At 36.4% G+C, this 18112-nt stretch overlaps 1 protein-coding gene across 2 annotated transcripts in view; it reads right to left on the bottom strand.

Moving 5' to 3' along the window:
- Positions 1–18112, bottom strand: part of ITGB3BP (integrin subunit beta 3 binding protein) — a 61316-nt gene that overhangs the window by 37332 nt on the left and 5872 nt on the right. For both annotated transcript variants that reach the window (XM_037043469.1, XM_037043466.1), the window contains exon 2: positions 13541–13583. In XM_037043469.1, the coding sequence (XP_036899364.1) occupies positions 13541–13583 (43 nt within the window). The remainder of the gene's footprint in view (positions 1–13540; positions 13584–18112) is intronic.

Genomic DNA, 18112 nt, shown 5'->3' with positions numbered 1-18112 from the left:
AACAAATCAAAGCCCCAGAGCCAGTACTTCTAAGCAACCAAGAGATAGACAACCTATCAGATGCACAGTTCAAAACACTGGTGATCAGGATGCTCACAGAATTGGTTGATTTTGGTTGCAAATTAGATGAAAAAATGAAGGTTACACTAAGTGAAACAAAGGAAAATGCACAGGGATCCAATAATGATGAAAAGAAAACTGGGACTCAAATCAATGGAGTGGACCAGAAGTAAGAAAGAAACATTCAACCAGAACAGAATGAAGAAACAAGAATTTCTAAAAATGAGGAAAGGCTTAGGAACCTCCAGGACATCTTTAAGCGTTCCAACATCTGAATTATCGGGGTACCAGAAGGGGAAGAAGAAGAGCAACAAGTGGAAAACTTATTTGGCCAAATAATAAAGGAGAACTTCCCCAATCTGGCAAAGGAAATAGACTTCCAGGAAGCTCAGAGAGTCCCAAAGAAAGTGGGCCCAAGGAGGAACACACCAAGGTACATCATAATTACACTACCCAAGATTAAAATGAAGGAGAGAATTCTAGAAGCAACAAGAGATAAGGGGACAGTCACCTACAAAGGAGTGCCCATCAGACTGTCAGCTGATTTCTCAAAAGAGACCTTGCAGGCAAGAAGGGACTAGAAAGAAGTATTCCAAGTCATGAAAGGCAAGGATCTATATCCAAGATTGCTCTATCCAGCAAAGCTTTCATTTAGAATGGAAGGGCAGATAAAGTGCTTCCCAGATAAGGTCAAGTTAAAGGAGTTCATCATCACCAAGCCCTTATTATATGAAATGTTAAAGGGACTTATCAAAGAAAAAGAAGATAAAAAATATGAACAGTGAATGGACACCAAACTCACATTTATTAACAACCACATCTAAAAGAAAAGCAAACTAAGCAAACAACTAGAACAGGAGGGGAGCCACAGAAATGAAGATCACAGGAAGCTTAGCAATAGGGGAGTGGGAGGAAGAGAGGGGGAAGAAGGTACAGAGAATAAGTAGCATAGACAGTGGGGAGAAAATAGGGGAAGGACAAAGGTAGTGTGGGAAATGTAGAAGCTAAAGAACTTACGACACATAGACATGAACTAAAGGGGGGAGGTGGGGGGAGTGAGTGTTCAGGCTGAAGGGGAATGAAGAGGGGGAAATGGGACAACTATAATGGCATAATCAATAAAATATATTAAAAAAATATATATGCATCTATATGTTTACTGTAGCATTATTTACAACAGCCAAGATACGGAAGCAACCTAAGTGTTCATTAATAGATAAGTGGATAAATAGATAAATGGATCATAGATAAATGGTGCATGTATACAACGGAAAATGACTGAACCATAACATAAAACAATGAAATCTTACCATCTGCAACAACATCGATCGATAGACTTAGAAGGTATTGTGCTGAGTGAAGTAAGACAGACAGAGAAAGACAAACACCAGACTTATTTTACTTATAAGTGGAATCTAAAAAACCAAAATAAACAAACAAGGAAATCAGAAACAGATTCACAGATACAGAAAACATTTTGATGATTGCCAGGTGACAGAGGGCTTGAGGGATGGATGAAAAAGGTATAGGAATTAAGAAGTACAGTTGGGCCCTAGCTGGTTTAGCTCAGTGGATTGAGTGCAGGCCTGCGAACCAGACGATCGCGGTTCGATTCCCGGTTGGGGCACATGCCTGGGTTGCAGGCCAGTTCCCAACAGGGGACTCACGGGAGGCAGCCATGCATTGATGTTTCTCTCCTTCTCTCCTTCCCTTCCCCTCTAAAGATAAATAAAATATTTTAAAAAAAAGAAAATAGAAATCAGGTAAGTCAAAACTACTTCTTTAATAATTTACAACTGCTTGTGATATTTACTGACTCCTTAGAGATATTTACCACAACTATTAAAAAAAATTCTATGACCAGACAAAATGCCAGTACACTTTTTTGTAAGGTCAAACCTTGTACATTCATAAAAGTAAGGTTCGGACATTGATTTTTCTGCCAAAAAGAAAAAGGAGAAAAAAAGAAATGAATTTTCTCCCCATAATTTCAAATATATATGATGTTCTCCTTCAGTATCTTTCACAAATTGGCGCTTGCTTTGTCACCTTGTTTAAAGCACATTCTACCAAATAGATGCCTGAATTTTACTGATTTTTACCTACTATAAACAGTCTTGAAAGTACTAACTAAGGCTTCCATTAGTATGATTTATGGATTATTAAGGATCTGCTACTATCACGAACTACACTATCACTGAACTACTTGACACGGGTACTACAGGTTTGTGGACAACCAGAAACAAAAGAAAAGTTAGGGCAGCCAAAGGAAGATAATTCTTTATAAACTTGTACCGGCTTAATTAGGTTATCTCACCTAAGATATTGTTATGAATAACTAGTACTAATTATAGACTTTACATTAGAAAACTCTAAATATTAGCTGTCTCAAAAACTTTTCACAATTTGGATCTAGGGTTCCTGGAAGCATCCTAGATACCAACTAACTTCTGATCAGCTGCCACAATGAGTATCCTTAGTGGTTCTAGTAATATTGTGGTTTTGTTACTATTTATTATTTTCATGGTAGTTACGGAGAATAAAAGAATCTTGAATGTACCTCAGTGATCTTATTGGGGTAGCAAGGAAATAATATAGCCAATACATTAGATCTGTGGTGATGGAAATGTTCTCTTTCTTGACTGGGTATTTGATTGATAGAGGTACACATCTGTTAAAACTCACATGGAAGCCCTGGCTGGCATAGCTCAGTGGATTGAGCGTAGGCTGCAAACCAAAGTGTCGCTGGTTCAATTCCCAGTCAGGGCACATGCCTTGGTTGCAGGCCAAGTCCCCACTTGGGGGCACACAAGAGGCAACCACACATTGATGTTTCTCTCCTTCCCTTCCTCTCTCCCTAAATATAAATAAAAATAAAATCTTTATTAAAAAAGACTCACATGGAATTGTACAATAAAGATCTGTGAACTTCACATTATATAAATTTTACGTTGATAAAAAATTTAATAGAAAAAAATTTTAAAACTAGTTAAAGATTTCATAGTGTTTCTATTTGTGCTCATTACTGTATCTTAATTTTAGGATATTAACATATTAATTTTAATATTAAAGATGTCACTACTGTTACTCTCTTCCACTGTAATCCTGAAGAAGTTTTTAATAAAATATTTACCATAGCTATTTCCCATCATCCTTAATATGTCCACAAATTTTTCAGATTATAAAGTGAATTCCACCTCAAACATAGTGTTGTTGGTTTTTAAAAAGTCTCGTTCATTGTTCTTTAGCTATTCTAGTGGGTGGAAATGGTATCCCTATGTGGTTTTAATTTTATTTGCAGTGATTAATGATGCCGAACACTTTTTCATGTGCTAATTATCCATTTAAATTTTTTGTGAAATGTCTGTTTGGGTTTCTGTACATATTTTTTCTGCACTGTCTTTTAAAACTATTTATATAGTCTAGATACAAGTCTTTTGTTAGCTATATGCATGACACATATTTCCCTCTCAATCCATGGCTTGCCCAATTGTTTTCTTAATGGTATCTTCTGAAGAACAGAAATTTGTAACTGTGATAAAGTTTAATGTATCAACTTTCTCCCTCTCTGGTTAGTATTTTTGTTGTATGAAATTTTGTCTACTTTAAGGTATGAAAGATATGTTTATCTTCAGAAGCTTTATGCTTTTGGCTTTTACCATATACCTATCATACTACAAGAAATGAAAAATCAGACTACATTAATAGCAAGAAAAGAGACTGGATCAATATTAAAAAAACTTGGGAAAAAAAAAGCCAGGACTAGAGGCTTCACTGGTGAATTCTACCAACATTTAAAGAAGAACTGATACCAATCCTAAAAAATTAGGGAAATGTTCCCTAACTCATTCTAGGAGGGCAATATTACTCTGATGCAAGAACTATAGAAATAAATCACACACACACACAAAGTATAGACCAATATCCCTTATAAATATATACACAAAAATCCCCGGCATACTGGCAAGCTGAAATGAGAGACAAATGAAAAGGATTATATATTATGATCAAGTGGGATTTAACCTGTGTATGCAAGGTTGGTTTAATATATAAAAACCAAACAATGTAATACACCATATTAAGAAGATAAAGGAAAAAACCCACATGACCATCTCAGTAGATGTAGAAAAGGCATTTGATAAAAATCCAACATCCTTTAATGATAAAAATACTCAACAAACTAGGAATAGAACGGAACTTTCTCATTCAGATAAAGGGCACCTAGGACAAACCTAGAGCTAACATCATATTTAATGGTAAAACACTGGATGCTTTCCCCTAAGATCAGGAACAAAACAACAAAGTCTATTCTTGCCACTTTTTCCTCAACATTGTTCTGGAGGTTCTAGCCAGGGCAACAAGCAAGAAAAAGAAATAAAAGGCATTTGATTATAAAGAAAGAGGTAAAGCTACTCATATTTGCAGATGACATTATTTGATATATATATATATATATATATATATATATATACTATCCTAAATAAAAAATTAGAGCTAATAAGTTCAGCAAAGTTGTACAAAATATGATCAATATATTAAAATCAGCTGCATTTCTATATACCAGCAATGACTAATCTAAAGTGAAATTATAAAAACATTTACATTAGCACCAAAAAGAATAAATACTTAGGAATAAATTTAACCAAAAGAGTATAAGACCTGTATACTCAAAACCACAAAAAATTGTTGAAAAAATATTGTAAAAGGAAGCAAAAGTAAACATTCTGTTTTCACAGTTTGGAAGAATTACTGCAGATTCACGGTAATACCTACCAAAATTCCAGACACCTGTTTTTCAGACCTTCATAAGGTGATCCTAAAATTTATATGGAATTGCAAGGGATACAGAATAGCAGAAGCAATCTTGGGAAAAAAACCCCAAAAACCCAAGTTGGAGGACTCACACTTCCTGAGTTTAAATTTACAGTAACTAAAATTTGTTGTTTACTTTGAAAATTTTCAGTAATCAAGACAGCGTGGGCCCTGGCTGGTGTAGCTCAGTGGATTGAGCACGGGCCTGTGAGCCAAAGGATCGTGTTTCAATTCCCAGTCAGGGCACATGCCTGGGTTGTAGGCCAGTTCCCTGCAGGGAATGCAAGAGAGGCAACCATACACTGAGATTTCTCTCCCTCTCTCCTTCCCCTCCCCTCTGAAGATAAATAAATAAAATCTTAAAAAAAAAAGACAGTGTGGTAGTGGCATAAGGACAGGTCTATAGATGAATGGAAAAGATCTGAGGGTCCAGAAAAAAAATCAGTATATTTACGGTCCACTGATTGTCAACAAGGGTGCCAATGCCATTCAATGGGGGAAAAGAGCTTTCAACAAATAGTGCTTTGACAACTGAACATCTACACCATGTACAAAATTTAACTCAATTAGGTCTTTGACCTATATGTAAGAGCCAAACTATAAAACCTTTGGCAAAAAACATGGTAAAAATTTTGTGGTACCATACATTATTCAACAGTTTATCTAGAACTCCCAAAACACAAGCAGTCAAAAAAAGTTAATGAATTGGATTTTATCAGAATTTAAAACTTGTGATTTAAAGCACACTATCAAGAAAATGAGTCCACCAAGATGGAGGCATAGGTGGAAACACTGTGCCTTCTCCCACAACCAAGTTTGAATACAACAAAAATTTTGGAGAACTAGGACACACCCTAAGACCAGAAAACGGAATTATACGGAAGTCCGACAGCTACGAACCGTTCAACGGGGATGGTAAGAGAGGCGAAGCCAGCAGCGGAGCTGGGTTGGGCAGGACAGATCCCCTGACCTAGGCGCGCAGGCAGCCCGGAACCAGTCGGGGTGCAGGGCAGACTGACCAAGGTCGCACATTCGCGCACAGTGAGATGGACCACGCAGGCCCCAGGGGGCAAACCCAGTGGTGGAGGGCTGACAGCGGTGGCACACTCGCATGCAGTGGAACGAAACCGTGACGGTGGTGGCTGCGATGCCGGTGGGGGTCGCAGCAGCAGGCGGCAGAGGGAAGCCATTGTCCCTCTTTGACCCCACCCCCACATACAAGGTCACAACCCAGCGACTGAGTTGCCCTGTGTGAACACTTTAGGGCTCTGATCCTGCTATGGAACAGGCACGAACAGCCCAAAAGATGGTGCAAGAAGAACTCAAAGTCCCAGAGCCAATAACTCTAAGCGACCGAGAAATTGCCAGCCTCTCAGAAGCCCAATTTAAGACACTATTTATCAGGATGCTCACAGAATTGGTAGATTACAGCCACAAATTAGAGGAACATATGAAGGCTAAACTAATTGAAATGAAGGGAGATGCACAGGAAACCAATAGTGATGGAAAGGAAACTGGGACTCAAATCAATGGAATGGACCAGAAGGAAGAACAAAACAGAAAGGAATGAAGAAATGAGAATTCAAAACAATGAGGAGAGGCTTAGGAACCTCCAGGACATCTTGAAACGTTCCAACATCCAGATTATAGGGGTACCAGAAGGGGGAAACAGCCACAAGTGGAAAACTTATTTGAACAAATAATACAGGAGAACTTCCCCAGTCTGGGAAAGGAAATAGACTTCCAGGAAGTCCAGGAAGTTCACAGAGTTCCAAAGAAGTTGGATCCAAGAAGGAACACACCAAGGCACAGCATAATTACATTAGCCAAGACCAAAATGAAGGAGAGAATCCTAGAAGCAGCAAGAGATAAGGGGACAGTTACCTACAAAGGGGTTCCCANAGGAGTACCCATCAGACTGTCAGCGGATTTCTCAAAAGAGACCTTCCAGGCAAGAAGGGGCTGGAAAGAAGTATTCCAAGTCATGAAATCCAAAGACCTACATCCCAGATTGCTCTATCCAGCAAAGCTTTCATTTAGAATGGAAGGACAGATAAAGTGCTTCTCAGATAAGGTCAAGTTCAAGGAGTTCATTATCACCAAGTCCTTATTATATGAAATGCTAAAGGGACTTATATAAGAAAAAGATGATGAAAAATATCAACAGTGAAAGGACAGCAAACACACAGTTATTAACAACCACACCTAAAACAAAAGCAAACCAAGAGGACAGGTAGATCAGGAGTGGAACCATAGAAATGAAGAACACATGGAGGGTTAGCAACAGGGGGGGTGGGAGGAGGAGAAGGGGAGAGAAGGCACAGAAAATAGCATAGATGGTAGGTAGAAAATAGATAGGGGGGAGGGTGAGAATAGTGGGGGAAATACAGAATCTAAAGAAATTGAGACACGTGGTTATAAACTAAGGGGGGGAGAATAGTCGGGGAGGGAGTGTGCGGGTGGAGGGGAATGAAGGGGGGGAATAGAACAACTGTAATGGTATAATCAATAAAATATATTAAAAAAAAGAAAATGAAAGGACAACTCACAGAACTGGTGAAAATATTTTCAAAGCATATATCTGATAAGGGTATAGTACTAAGAATACATAAAAAATCTTGTAACTCAACAGTAAAAAGACAAACAAACCAATTACAAAATGAGAATGAATTTGAATTGATATTTCTCCAGAGAAAATACACAGATAGTCAGTAAGCACATGAAAAGATGGTCAGCATCATGAGGGAAGTGCAAATTAGCACCAGGATGAGACACCCACTGAAGACCCAGTAGGGTGGCTAGAATCATAAAGTCAGACAACAACAAGTGATAAGGATGTGAATAAACTGGAATTCTCAAATACAATGTTAGTGGGAAGGTGAAGTGGTGCAGTCACTGTAGAAAAGAGTTTGGAAGTTTTTCAAAAAATTAATGACAGATTTACCATATAACCAGCAATTTCACTCCTAGGTATATAATCAACACAATTGAAAACTCATTTAAAAAAGACGTTATTTACTTATTTTTAGAGAGGGGAAGGGAGGGAGAAAGAGAGGGAGGGAAGCACCAATGTGTGTTCGTCTCTTGCACACCCCTCAACTATGGACCTCGTCCACAATCCTGGCATGTGCCCTGACTGGGAATCGAACTGGTGACCCTTTGGTTGGAAGGCCAGTGCTCCATCCACTGAGCCACACCAGCTAGGGTGAACACTCACTTATATAAAACTTTGTAAGAATGTTGATAGCAGATTATTCATAATAGTTAAAAACTGTGTAAAGAGCGCAAATGTCCTTCAATTGAGGAATGAATAAACAAAAGGTGATACATTCATACAAAGTAAAATCATTCAGCCACAAAATGGAATGAAGTACTGTTAAATGTGACAACATGAACCTTGAAAACATTATGCTAAATGAAAGAAGCCAGTCACGAAAGGCCACCTATTGTATGATTCCATTTGTATGAAATGTCTATAATAGGCAAATGCACAGAGATAGCAAGTAAATTAGTAGTTACCAGGGAGGAAGGGAGCAGGATAATGGGACTAACTGCTAATAGGTATGGATGGGGTTTCTTATGCAGGTGACAAGTGTTCTGACATTAAAATAGTGGTGACAATTGCACAGCATAGTGAGTATACTAAAAGTCCCTGGTACACTTTAATATGATGAGTTTTATGTTACATAAATTATATCTCAACAACGATGAAATTAGTAACAGAACAATGTAACTGTGGAAAAGTATAGAAGTTGAACAAAGATGGTCTCTTTGATGACTAAAGAATGACAATTTTCAGAGATATAATCATACTACTGTATTTTAAAGAAGGCTTTGTCTTTTAGAAATAACTATTGAAGTATTTATGGATGATATGAATGATGTTTGAGATCTGTTTCAAAATAGCCTCATATGGGGGTACTCAAGTACGTGTGGGAGTATAAATGAAACAAGATTAGCCTTGTGTTGATAATTATTGAAGCTGGGCAATGAGCAGCATATTATCTTTGTCTCTATGTTTGAAATTCTTCATAATCAAAAGGTAAATAAGGAAGCCACTATTTTATAAATGTGGTGAAATAATGGATAGTAAAAATAAACATAAATTTTAACATCCAGTAGGAGAAAGATTAATGGGAAATTTTATTATGGGGGAAGCAGGGTAACACCTGAACTCAACAACTAACCAGACCATTTTGATCCTCCTGAGGTGTTGTAATAGGAAATATACAGATTACTTATGAGGCATTCTTACCAAAAATTTGAACCAGAATCTAACCAGTCCTTAGCTCTAACTACAAGTTTTATAGAAAATATGAATAGAGAAATCATTTAAAGAATACCACAAGGAAAGAACCAAATCCAGAATGTGGAAAATACTTATAGAACAAATCTCTCTGTTTATTAAAAAAATAAATTATAAGAAAAAGAGTGAGATTTAAAAAGATTCAAAGAGACTTACAATACATAAGAATAATTACAGTGTATAAACATTGTTTGGATCCTTTTTTAAACTTATTTTCTAAAAATTGTATCTATTGTTATGGGGAGAGAGAGAGAGAGAGAAATATCAATTTGTTGTTGTACTCATTTAAGCATTCATTGGTTATTTCTTTTAAGTGCCGTGACCAGAGATTGAAGCCTCAACATCGGCGTATTGGGATGACACTCTAACCAACTGAGCTACCCAACCAGGGCTGGATCCTTTTCTTTAAATAAGCCAACTATAAAGGAACATTTTCTGATGTCCACTTGGGCTGCTTCCATGTCTTGGGAATTGTAAATAACACTGCAAAGGAAAATGGGGGCAGACTCACAGATGGAGAGCAGGATGACAGCTACTGGCAAGGGGGAGGTTAGAGGGTGAAAGAATTGAGCAAATATGGACAACAGTGTGTTGATTGCTAGAGGGAGTAGGGTGTAAGGGGACTAAAAGGTAATGTAAAAATACAAGATTAAATTTTTTAAAAAAAGAACCATGTAAATAAGAATATAAACTGGGTGAAAGATATTAAGAAATAACTATTGCTCTGGCTGGTGTAGCTGAGTGGATTGAGCACCAGCCTGTGAACCAAAGGGTCACTGGTTCGATTCCCAGTCAGAGCACACGCCTGGGTTGTGGGCCAGGTCTCCAGTGGGGGGCACATAAGAGGCAACCACACATTGATGTTTCTCTCCCTTCACCTCTCTCTAAAAATAAAATAAATAAAATCTTTAAAAAAAGAAATAACTATTAATTTTGCAAGGTATAATGGCATTGTGGTTATGAAAGAAGCCATTGTGTATTAGAAATGCATAATAAATAGTGTTCTGATGAAATGACATGACTGGGACTTATACAATGTTCTAGAAAAAATATACAGATATACACATGTACACACATATATACATAAACAGTCATATGTGGCTTAATGACAGGAATACATACTACGAAATGTGTCATTAGGTAATTTTTGTCTTTGTGTGAACATCATAAAGTATACTTAGAAAAAGCTAGATGGCATAGCCTACTGCACACCTAGACTATATGGTACAGCCTATTGCTCCCTGAACAGAATGTTACTGTACAAAACAACATGAGATCAAATCAAGTGCAAAAAACAATACAATCATGAGACAAAGTAAACATGAGATGTATGAGGCTGCTGCTGGCGCAACATGGCATGCTGTCTTACAGCAAACATTTTTTTACAAGTAGAAAGCATACTTATAAAAATATTAATAAAAGTATAATATAGTAAACACAGCCATTTATTGTTATGTACTGTGCACTGTACATCATTGAATGTTTTACTCTTTTAGAAGACTTGCAGCATACTAGATTCCTTTAAATCAGCATCACCACAAACGCATGAGTAATGCACTGCACTATGATGCTGTGATGCCTATGATATCACTAGGCGACAAGAATTTTTCAGCTCCATTATAATCTTATGGGATCACCATTGTATATGAGGTCCACTGTTAACAGAAATGTCATTTTGTGGTGTGTGACTGTGCATATATATACACACATAAGTATGTTTATATATTTCTAAGAAAAATTAGCAAAATGTTAATAACTGTTAAAGTTGGGTGATGGCAACATGGTACTTCATGAAATTATTTTCTCTATTTTTGTATATGTATACTTATAGATTTAATTAATTAAAAGGTAAAGAAGGAAGGAAGAAGGAAAGGGGAGACAGGAGAGAAGAAAGGAGTAGATTTGAGCCAGATCAGTAAGTAAACCTGCAGAATGTGCACTACAAAATTTCCTAATGCCCAGAAGCCTTACCTTAGATAAGACAAGCTTAGGCCATGGGAATAACCAGACTTAGAAGAGTCCTACCAATATTAATGGAATAATCTTTGTCCAAATTAGCAAACTTCCCCCAGCCTGAGCTGCCATTCCAGACTTCTGGCAGCACGCCTACTGCATTTGCCTGAATAGGGAGTATGCTCCTTCCCTCCCCATCTGTAGCATCTGCTTCTTTCATTCCTTCTCTGAGATGGCCCGAGAGAGATTGGGTCAAGCTGGCTAGGTCTATGACCAGATAGCCAGTTGTCCCTATAAATTCATCTGGACCAGTACTGGCAGCAGTTTGTAATAAATAATACATCTTTGCTCATGAAAATTCATCAAGAAACTGCTTGGAGGACAATAACTTGAGCAGTCAAACACTGTAGGTGATGATAAATTGAAATTTCCTTTACTCACCACTACCCACCAACAATTTGGAAGGTTCAGAATTAGTGGTACTTGCAGTATGTATTCTATATATTAAAGAAAGGTCACAAGGGATGACCCACACCTCTGCTTCCCCCATTAGGACAACCATTTTTTTAAAAAATGACTTTTGTAGACTTGCCCTAACATTATACAGCATTAATCTCCATGAAGTTTTATAGCATTGGGAACACTGGGATATGGAAGTTACCAAAATCAGTAAGACAGGAAATAGCAGTAGATTAGGATAAACAGGCTCCACTTCAACCAATGGGCACATAAAGGTCATTTCCTCTCCTGGGACACCAAAGTCTTCTTTCTTTAGCATCGTATTGGTAAGGCAAAATGACCAAGTTACCACTAGTTCCTCCGCAGCTTCACAGCAATTATGTCCTATTAGAATTACAGCTATATGTTTTGAATGTGTGCTTTTCCTTTGCTCAGGCTAAGGCAGCCTCAATGGGATCATTGGCATATGGGTAGATTCCTGGGGGTCTGCCTGCCTAAGGGCTAAATTTTTTTGGAGTGGATGGAAGCCTAGACTTAGGACCAGCACAAAAGCTATCAGATCTAAGATGTGAATATAGACCTACTACCAAATGGTTAGGTAGAGTTCAAAAGTTGAACATATCAGAAACAGATAAAAAATAGAAGAGAAACGTTGAAGTGTCAGGCTAGGATGCTGAGAGCTGGTGTACAGCAGGCTGTGGCCATGTGGTACCAAACTAAGTCAGTTGGTTTAAAGGTACAGAATTGGGCCAAACATAACAATGTATTTTCTAATACAGGATATTAGCTGTAGCACTGGCCACTTTGATACATCCTAATGTGAAAAAAAGAAGAGAAAGCCTGCCATGATGACAACTGTACTTCACAAAGAGGATAAATTCCTAAATGACCACTTTTTTCCATTCAAATAACGTTACCATCTCCCAAAGAACAGTTTGGGGGCTGGAAAGAACAGTATTTCATTTCAAGCTGGACTACTCATCTACCAAAATACCATTCTGACCAAAGAAACAGATGCAGAATTACAGTCACAGCTGCATTCTGTACAGAGCAAGTTGGATAATGGTACTCTAAATTGCTAATTACACTGCTAATGACTTTTTTTAGTGGCATTGCAGTATTTTTCCACCTTTGTTTGAATTTTTTTAAAAAGCACCTAGGAACTTTTTAAAGTAGTAAACTGTTAAATAGCAGTGAGTCTTCCAAAAAAATTCCATATAAAACCATTTCTTGAAATGGCACTCTCATATGAGATTTTGGGGAACCTATTTATTGACTAGCTATTTGTTGTAATTCACTTTCTCACCAATTTACTTGCACTTAAGATTACTGAGGCCCTAAGTATCTCAGTATTAGTGTTTGCATCTAGATCCATAATGGTAAGAAAAGATAATAAACTAACATATGTCATGATATGCTGGCACTGGGAATGTGCTATGACTAGATTTACAAAAAGTAATAGCAACTGTACAATTTTATTTCTATTGTGACAACCATGGTGAAATTTATTACAGTGTATTTTATTGCTTAACCATGCTAGCATAGCTGAAGGAGGTAATTACATTTTTGACATAAAAATGCCTTTAATATTTTTATATCAGATATTATAGAGGGTTATAATATAAAATGTATATTAGAGAATTGCCATTGTTCCATATTGTTTCTTCTGCATTTAAGTGGCAGAATATTTTTCTACATATAGAGAATTAATTTCTACTAAATTATTTCATAAGGTTTCTAAATAATTTGCCTCTTAAATGAAAACCTCCAGCTGGCCAGGAATTTCCATACATTAGACTAACAAGAATATATCATGCAGAAAATGATGTACCAATCACAACTATGTCATATTTTTTTTGTTATTTTTATATTTAGTAAGGTAAATTGGCTGTTTAAAAATTAAGAACACAATCTTCATATGCAATTACAAACTCGTAAGTAACTACTTACATTTGCTTCCAATGGATCATCCAATTTCAGTGATCTTTTAACACTGCAAACAAAATATTTGAAGAAACCTTAGATTTGGTATGCTTTAAGCAGCCAAATATTGAAGAGTAATACATATAAAGATTCTAAGTTACTCCCATGAAGTAGAATACAGTAAGAAGAAAGCAATTTTCACGATGAAACTGTTTTTAAAAGCATATTCAAGATGGAATTGTAATTAAGCATCTACACGGTTCTTTTTATGCATATGTGGTTTTACATATATATACTATCATACAATGTAATTATTAAAGTCATATTATAAAATAATATTAGTAAAAGTTAATGTTTATGTGTTTTAAAATACCACTAATAAAAATTATATCTAGGAGCAAAATAACTTACATACCTTCAATGGAGATATTGAAGGAATATTATTTGTACAAAGAGTGAACTTAAAATAAAAGTATGAGCAAGGTAAAAAAAGTTGTACACGTTTTTGTAGCTTTAAACCTGAGTCAGTGCTACCAGACTATGACCCGGCTGAGGAACAGATGCCCTATGTCCCTGTAAGTCCCCAATCCATATGAAACTATTTTTTGTCTCCTTCACTAAACCGATTCAGGAACATGCCAGGCTCTCTCTGTGCAAAATCTGTTCTGCTAAACTGGATGCCCAGCTGTTGGTGACAATGCATAGAAAGGAAAGCTGAATATTTATAATACTTTATTTCATACAGCTGTCTTCTAAAGAGCAGTCATCAACATTTTATTGAGTGCAGATTAAATGCTCAAAGGAGAAAAAGGTCAATATAAATTAAAACAAGCTTTCCCAATGACAAACACAGAGATAAAAGTACTTTCTTGATCTGTGAGAGAAATTTTTATTTAAAACATTCAAGAATTTGAGCATTAGGGGGGAAAAAAAACGTTGTAGCATAAATAATGGTTACAGCATAGAAAACCAAAAACTTACACATCCTAGAAATGACTATTCATAAGTAACTGACTACTGACTTTCCAACAAGGGACAGGAGTGAGACAAGTAAAAGGGACAGACAATTTACAGTAATTACTGAACAGTAAATATTAAATACAAAAATTTTATCCAAAAAGGGTTCACTTAAATTTGCTATTACATCTACGCTAGCCTATCATATAATATTACTTCTTGAGATTAATTAAATTGGCTTAAAGAATTAGTTATAATTATAGACTTTAGAAGTCTACTTGAAATCAATTGAATGTGAATTCTCAATGAAGCAGTAAGAGAGGTAAGAACAAGTAAAAATGGCAGATAATCCAAAAAAGGTATTTATATTTAGCTTTGGAATATATATCACCCTATTCAGGTGTGTGAGATGTTCTGGCATTTAATAAAACTTCAAAAGCAGAAATAAAAAATTAAAAGTATGCAGTATGGCATTTTATTATCCTTTGTTGTCCAATGCTGTTAAAATGCAGTACTATCTTTCAGAAGGAAACAAGCCCCACCCTATCACTACAGCTCAAAATATTTTTGTTTTATTATTGATGGTTAATTCCGTGAAAAACAAACTAAATGTCTGGATTTAAAGACTTCCAGTTTAGGTGCTATGGTGATCTAAAAAGTCCAAGGAAACATGTAAAAGTAAACAAAGTAACAAAGATTGTTATCTTCCAGTTTAACAGTTTCGTGAGAATCTAAAAACTTGATTTATTGTGGGAAATGTAGTTTTCCCATAATTCAGGCATCTGATAATCAAAAACTGAAAATATTTACAAGAAAAAGTTTAATAGACAAGCTTGGGAGAAATCAGAGAAATCACTTAGTTCACCCAACAGGAACAAGTTGGTGTGACTTGACCAGTCACACAGCTTGAGAAACTCACATCTCAGGTCCTGTGCATAAGAAATCTTTGTCAAATTGAGGGGAAAAGGTAAAGAAGAAGAAACCTACTAGAGGAATTTATGACCATTCATTCTTACCATTCTCTTAGAACTGGGCCCACTGTCAAGATATCAATTATTAAATTAAGCACCTACCCTTAAAAAGTTCTTTTACCCACAAACAACTATAATATAAGCATGAGATGATGTCAAGCAGGTTAGGATAATATTAACAGGAACAGGGAGAAGAAATGTATGAAACATATACATAATGGAAGAACAGGCAAAACATGGTATTTTCCTAAAGTATTCATTCACTTGCTACCAGTCTTAGCAATTAAAAGTGGTATTTCTCTGGTAGTTCTGTGAATTTATAAGCAGCTCTTACGGTTACTAACTTAGTTGTAAAAAACTGGGCACTCAAAAACAGGCAAAAACCCAAGCAGGCATGTCTCCAAAAACACACAACAGGCTGATGGACACATGAAAAGATGCCCAACATCACTAGTACTAACAGCAGCACTAATATTAAGGAAATGCTAATCAGAACCATAGTGAGATGCTACTTTAAAACCATTAGAATGGCTACAACTAAACACCCCCCTCCCGCAAAAAACCCCCACAAAAACAGAAATTAAGTATCGACCAGGATGTGGAGAAACTGGAACTCTTACACACTGCTGGTGGGACTACACAATGGTACAGATGCTAGGGAAAACCTTTTGGCAGTTCACAGCAGTTTTATTCATAACAGCCATAAAGTAAAAGTAGTGCAAATGTCCATCAACAGATGAATGAGCAATGACAACTGTGTACACACACATACATAAGCCCACATTGGAGGATTACTCAACCTTAGAAAATTCTGATACATGCTACAACCTGGATGAACCTTGAAAACATTACGCTAAGTAAAACAAGCCAATCACAAAAGACAAAAACTATGATTCCACTCAAATGAGGTACTCAAAATAGTCAAATTCATGACAGAAAATAGAATGGTGGTTGCCAGGGGTGACTAGGGAGTTACTGTTTAATGGGCACAGAGTTTTAGCTTTCCAAGATCAAAAAGTTTTGGAGATGGATGATGCTCATTGTACAACATGAATGTACTTAATGCTAGAGAACAGTACACTTAAAATGGCTTAAATAGTAACTTTTATGTTACATATTATTTTAACACAAAAAATTAAAGAAATTATTCTAAAATGATTCCTAATTAAAAAGTAGGAATGACACCTCAAAAACTCATGCAATTACATGATTTGAGACTCTCTTACAGGGTTTTTAAAACCTTGGATTACTTCTCATTTTGATTAGCTGAGCTGAGGGTAACACTGTGTGTGTTGGGAGGCTGGGTAGAAAGATAAACCTAGTGAAGCAGGTAAGACTCAGGAAGCCTTGGTGCCACCTATGCCATCTTCTCCCTAGGTTAGGCATATCACAATCTCACGGAGCTTCACAAAGTTGGTAAGACCGGCCTAAAAACTTTTAGAAAATTTATCGGTGGAAAATAAAAGTATGACTTAGTATGTTAGTGTTTCCACTTACTCTCACTATAATGGAAATGATAATATTCCCAGCTACAACTTCACAGGAGTATTTAGGATTATTGAGTATGCTTATGACATACTTAGATGAGATACTTTGATGAAAGGCAATGGCCAAATTCACATCCCATGTGACTCCTGAGGCGTAAATTGAGATATCTAAAATATTTTTTTCCACTCTGTGTATAAGAAGGATCAATATCCTAACCAGTTATTGGACAACATGTTTATAATGTCCTTCTTTATTAAAAAATTAATAAAGAATTAGCTAAAGTATTCTTATAGAAACAAAAGAGACATATTTGGGAATAATGACCCCAGAAGATAAACGGATGAAGGTTAAGATGTTCTTGGGTTGCCCTGGCCAGTGTGGCTCAGTTGGCTGGTGCATCGTCCTGTACACCAAAAGTTTGTGGGTTAGATTCCCGGTCAGAGCACATACCTAGGTTGCAGGTGGAATGTTTGTATGGGAAGCAACCAATTGATGTTTCTCTCTCTCATTCCCTTCCTCTCTCTCCAAAATCAATGAATATGTATTTTTTAAAAAGATGTTCTTGGGTTGAATAAAGTGAGAAATGCCATTAAATTATTTCACTCCTAAATGGGTAGTCTAAAAAATGAACATGAATATTCATTACTATTACCTTCTGCAAGAAACATATAAACATGTGTGCATCACCACACATTACATATAAAAAGCATAAATCCCTACTATTGAAACGGGCCAAAGAGGTTTGTCAGAATTAAATATGGCAGAGGGGTTTTAAATACTTTTTTGTATATATTATATTTTGCAACATAAATATTAATAAGAATCAACAAACATTGATGCTACCCTACCCTTGAGATTCCAGCACAATAATTTCTAAGAAGTTTCCCCTGAAAATGTCCAGTTTGCACTAAGGATCTTTCTGCTCTACACCATAGCACTTGTACATGTCTCCTTCATGAAACGTGTCATGTTGAAATAGTCTGTTTAGTTTGTCTTTCCTCCCTAGACTAAGACACTTACAACACCAGGACCTTGTCGGTCAACTGGTAGGTTATGAGTTCTAAAAATGCCTGTTGAACTATCTCTCCCACTGAAATTAAAAAGCCTGGAGAGGTACAGTATCTGTTCACATTGGAATCCCAAGGCCTGACACAGTGACTGGCACAAAGTTGTTACATAAATT

The sequence above is a fragment of the Sturnira hondurensis genome, unplaced genomic scaffold (assembly GCF_014824575.4).
Source record: "Sturnira hondurensis isolate 20B ecotype Veracruz unplaced genomic scaffold, ASM1482457v3 Scaffold0000648, whole genome shotgun sequence".
NCBI lineage: Eukaryota > Metazoa > Chordata > Mammalia > Chiroptera > Phyllostomidae > Sturnira > Sturnira hondurensis.
Note: the sequence above shows the minus strand (reverse complement) of the source record. Positions and strands in the feature narration are given on the sequence as shown.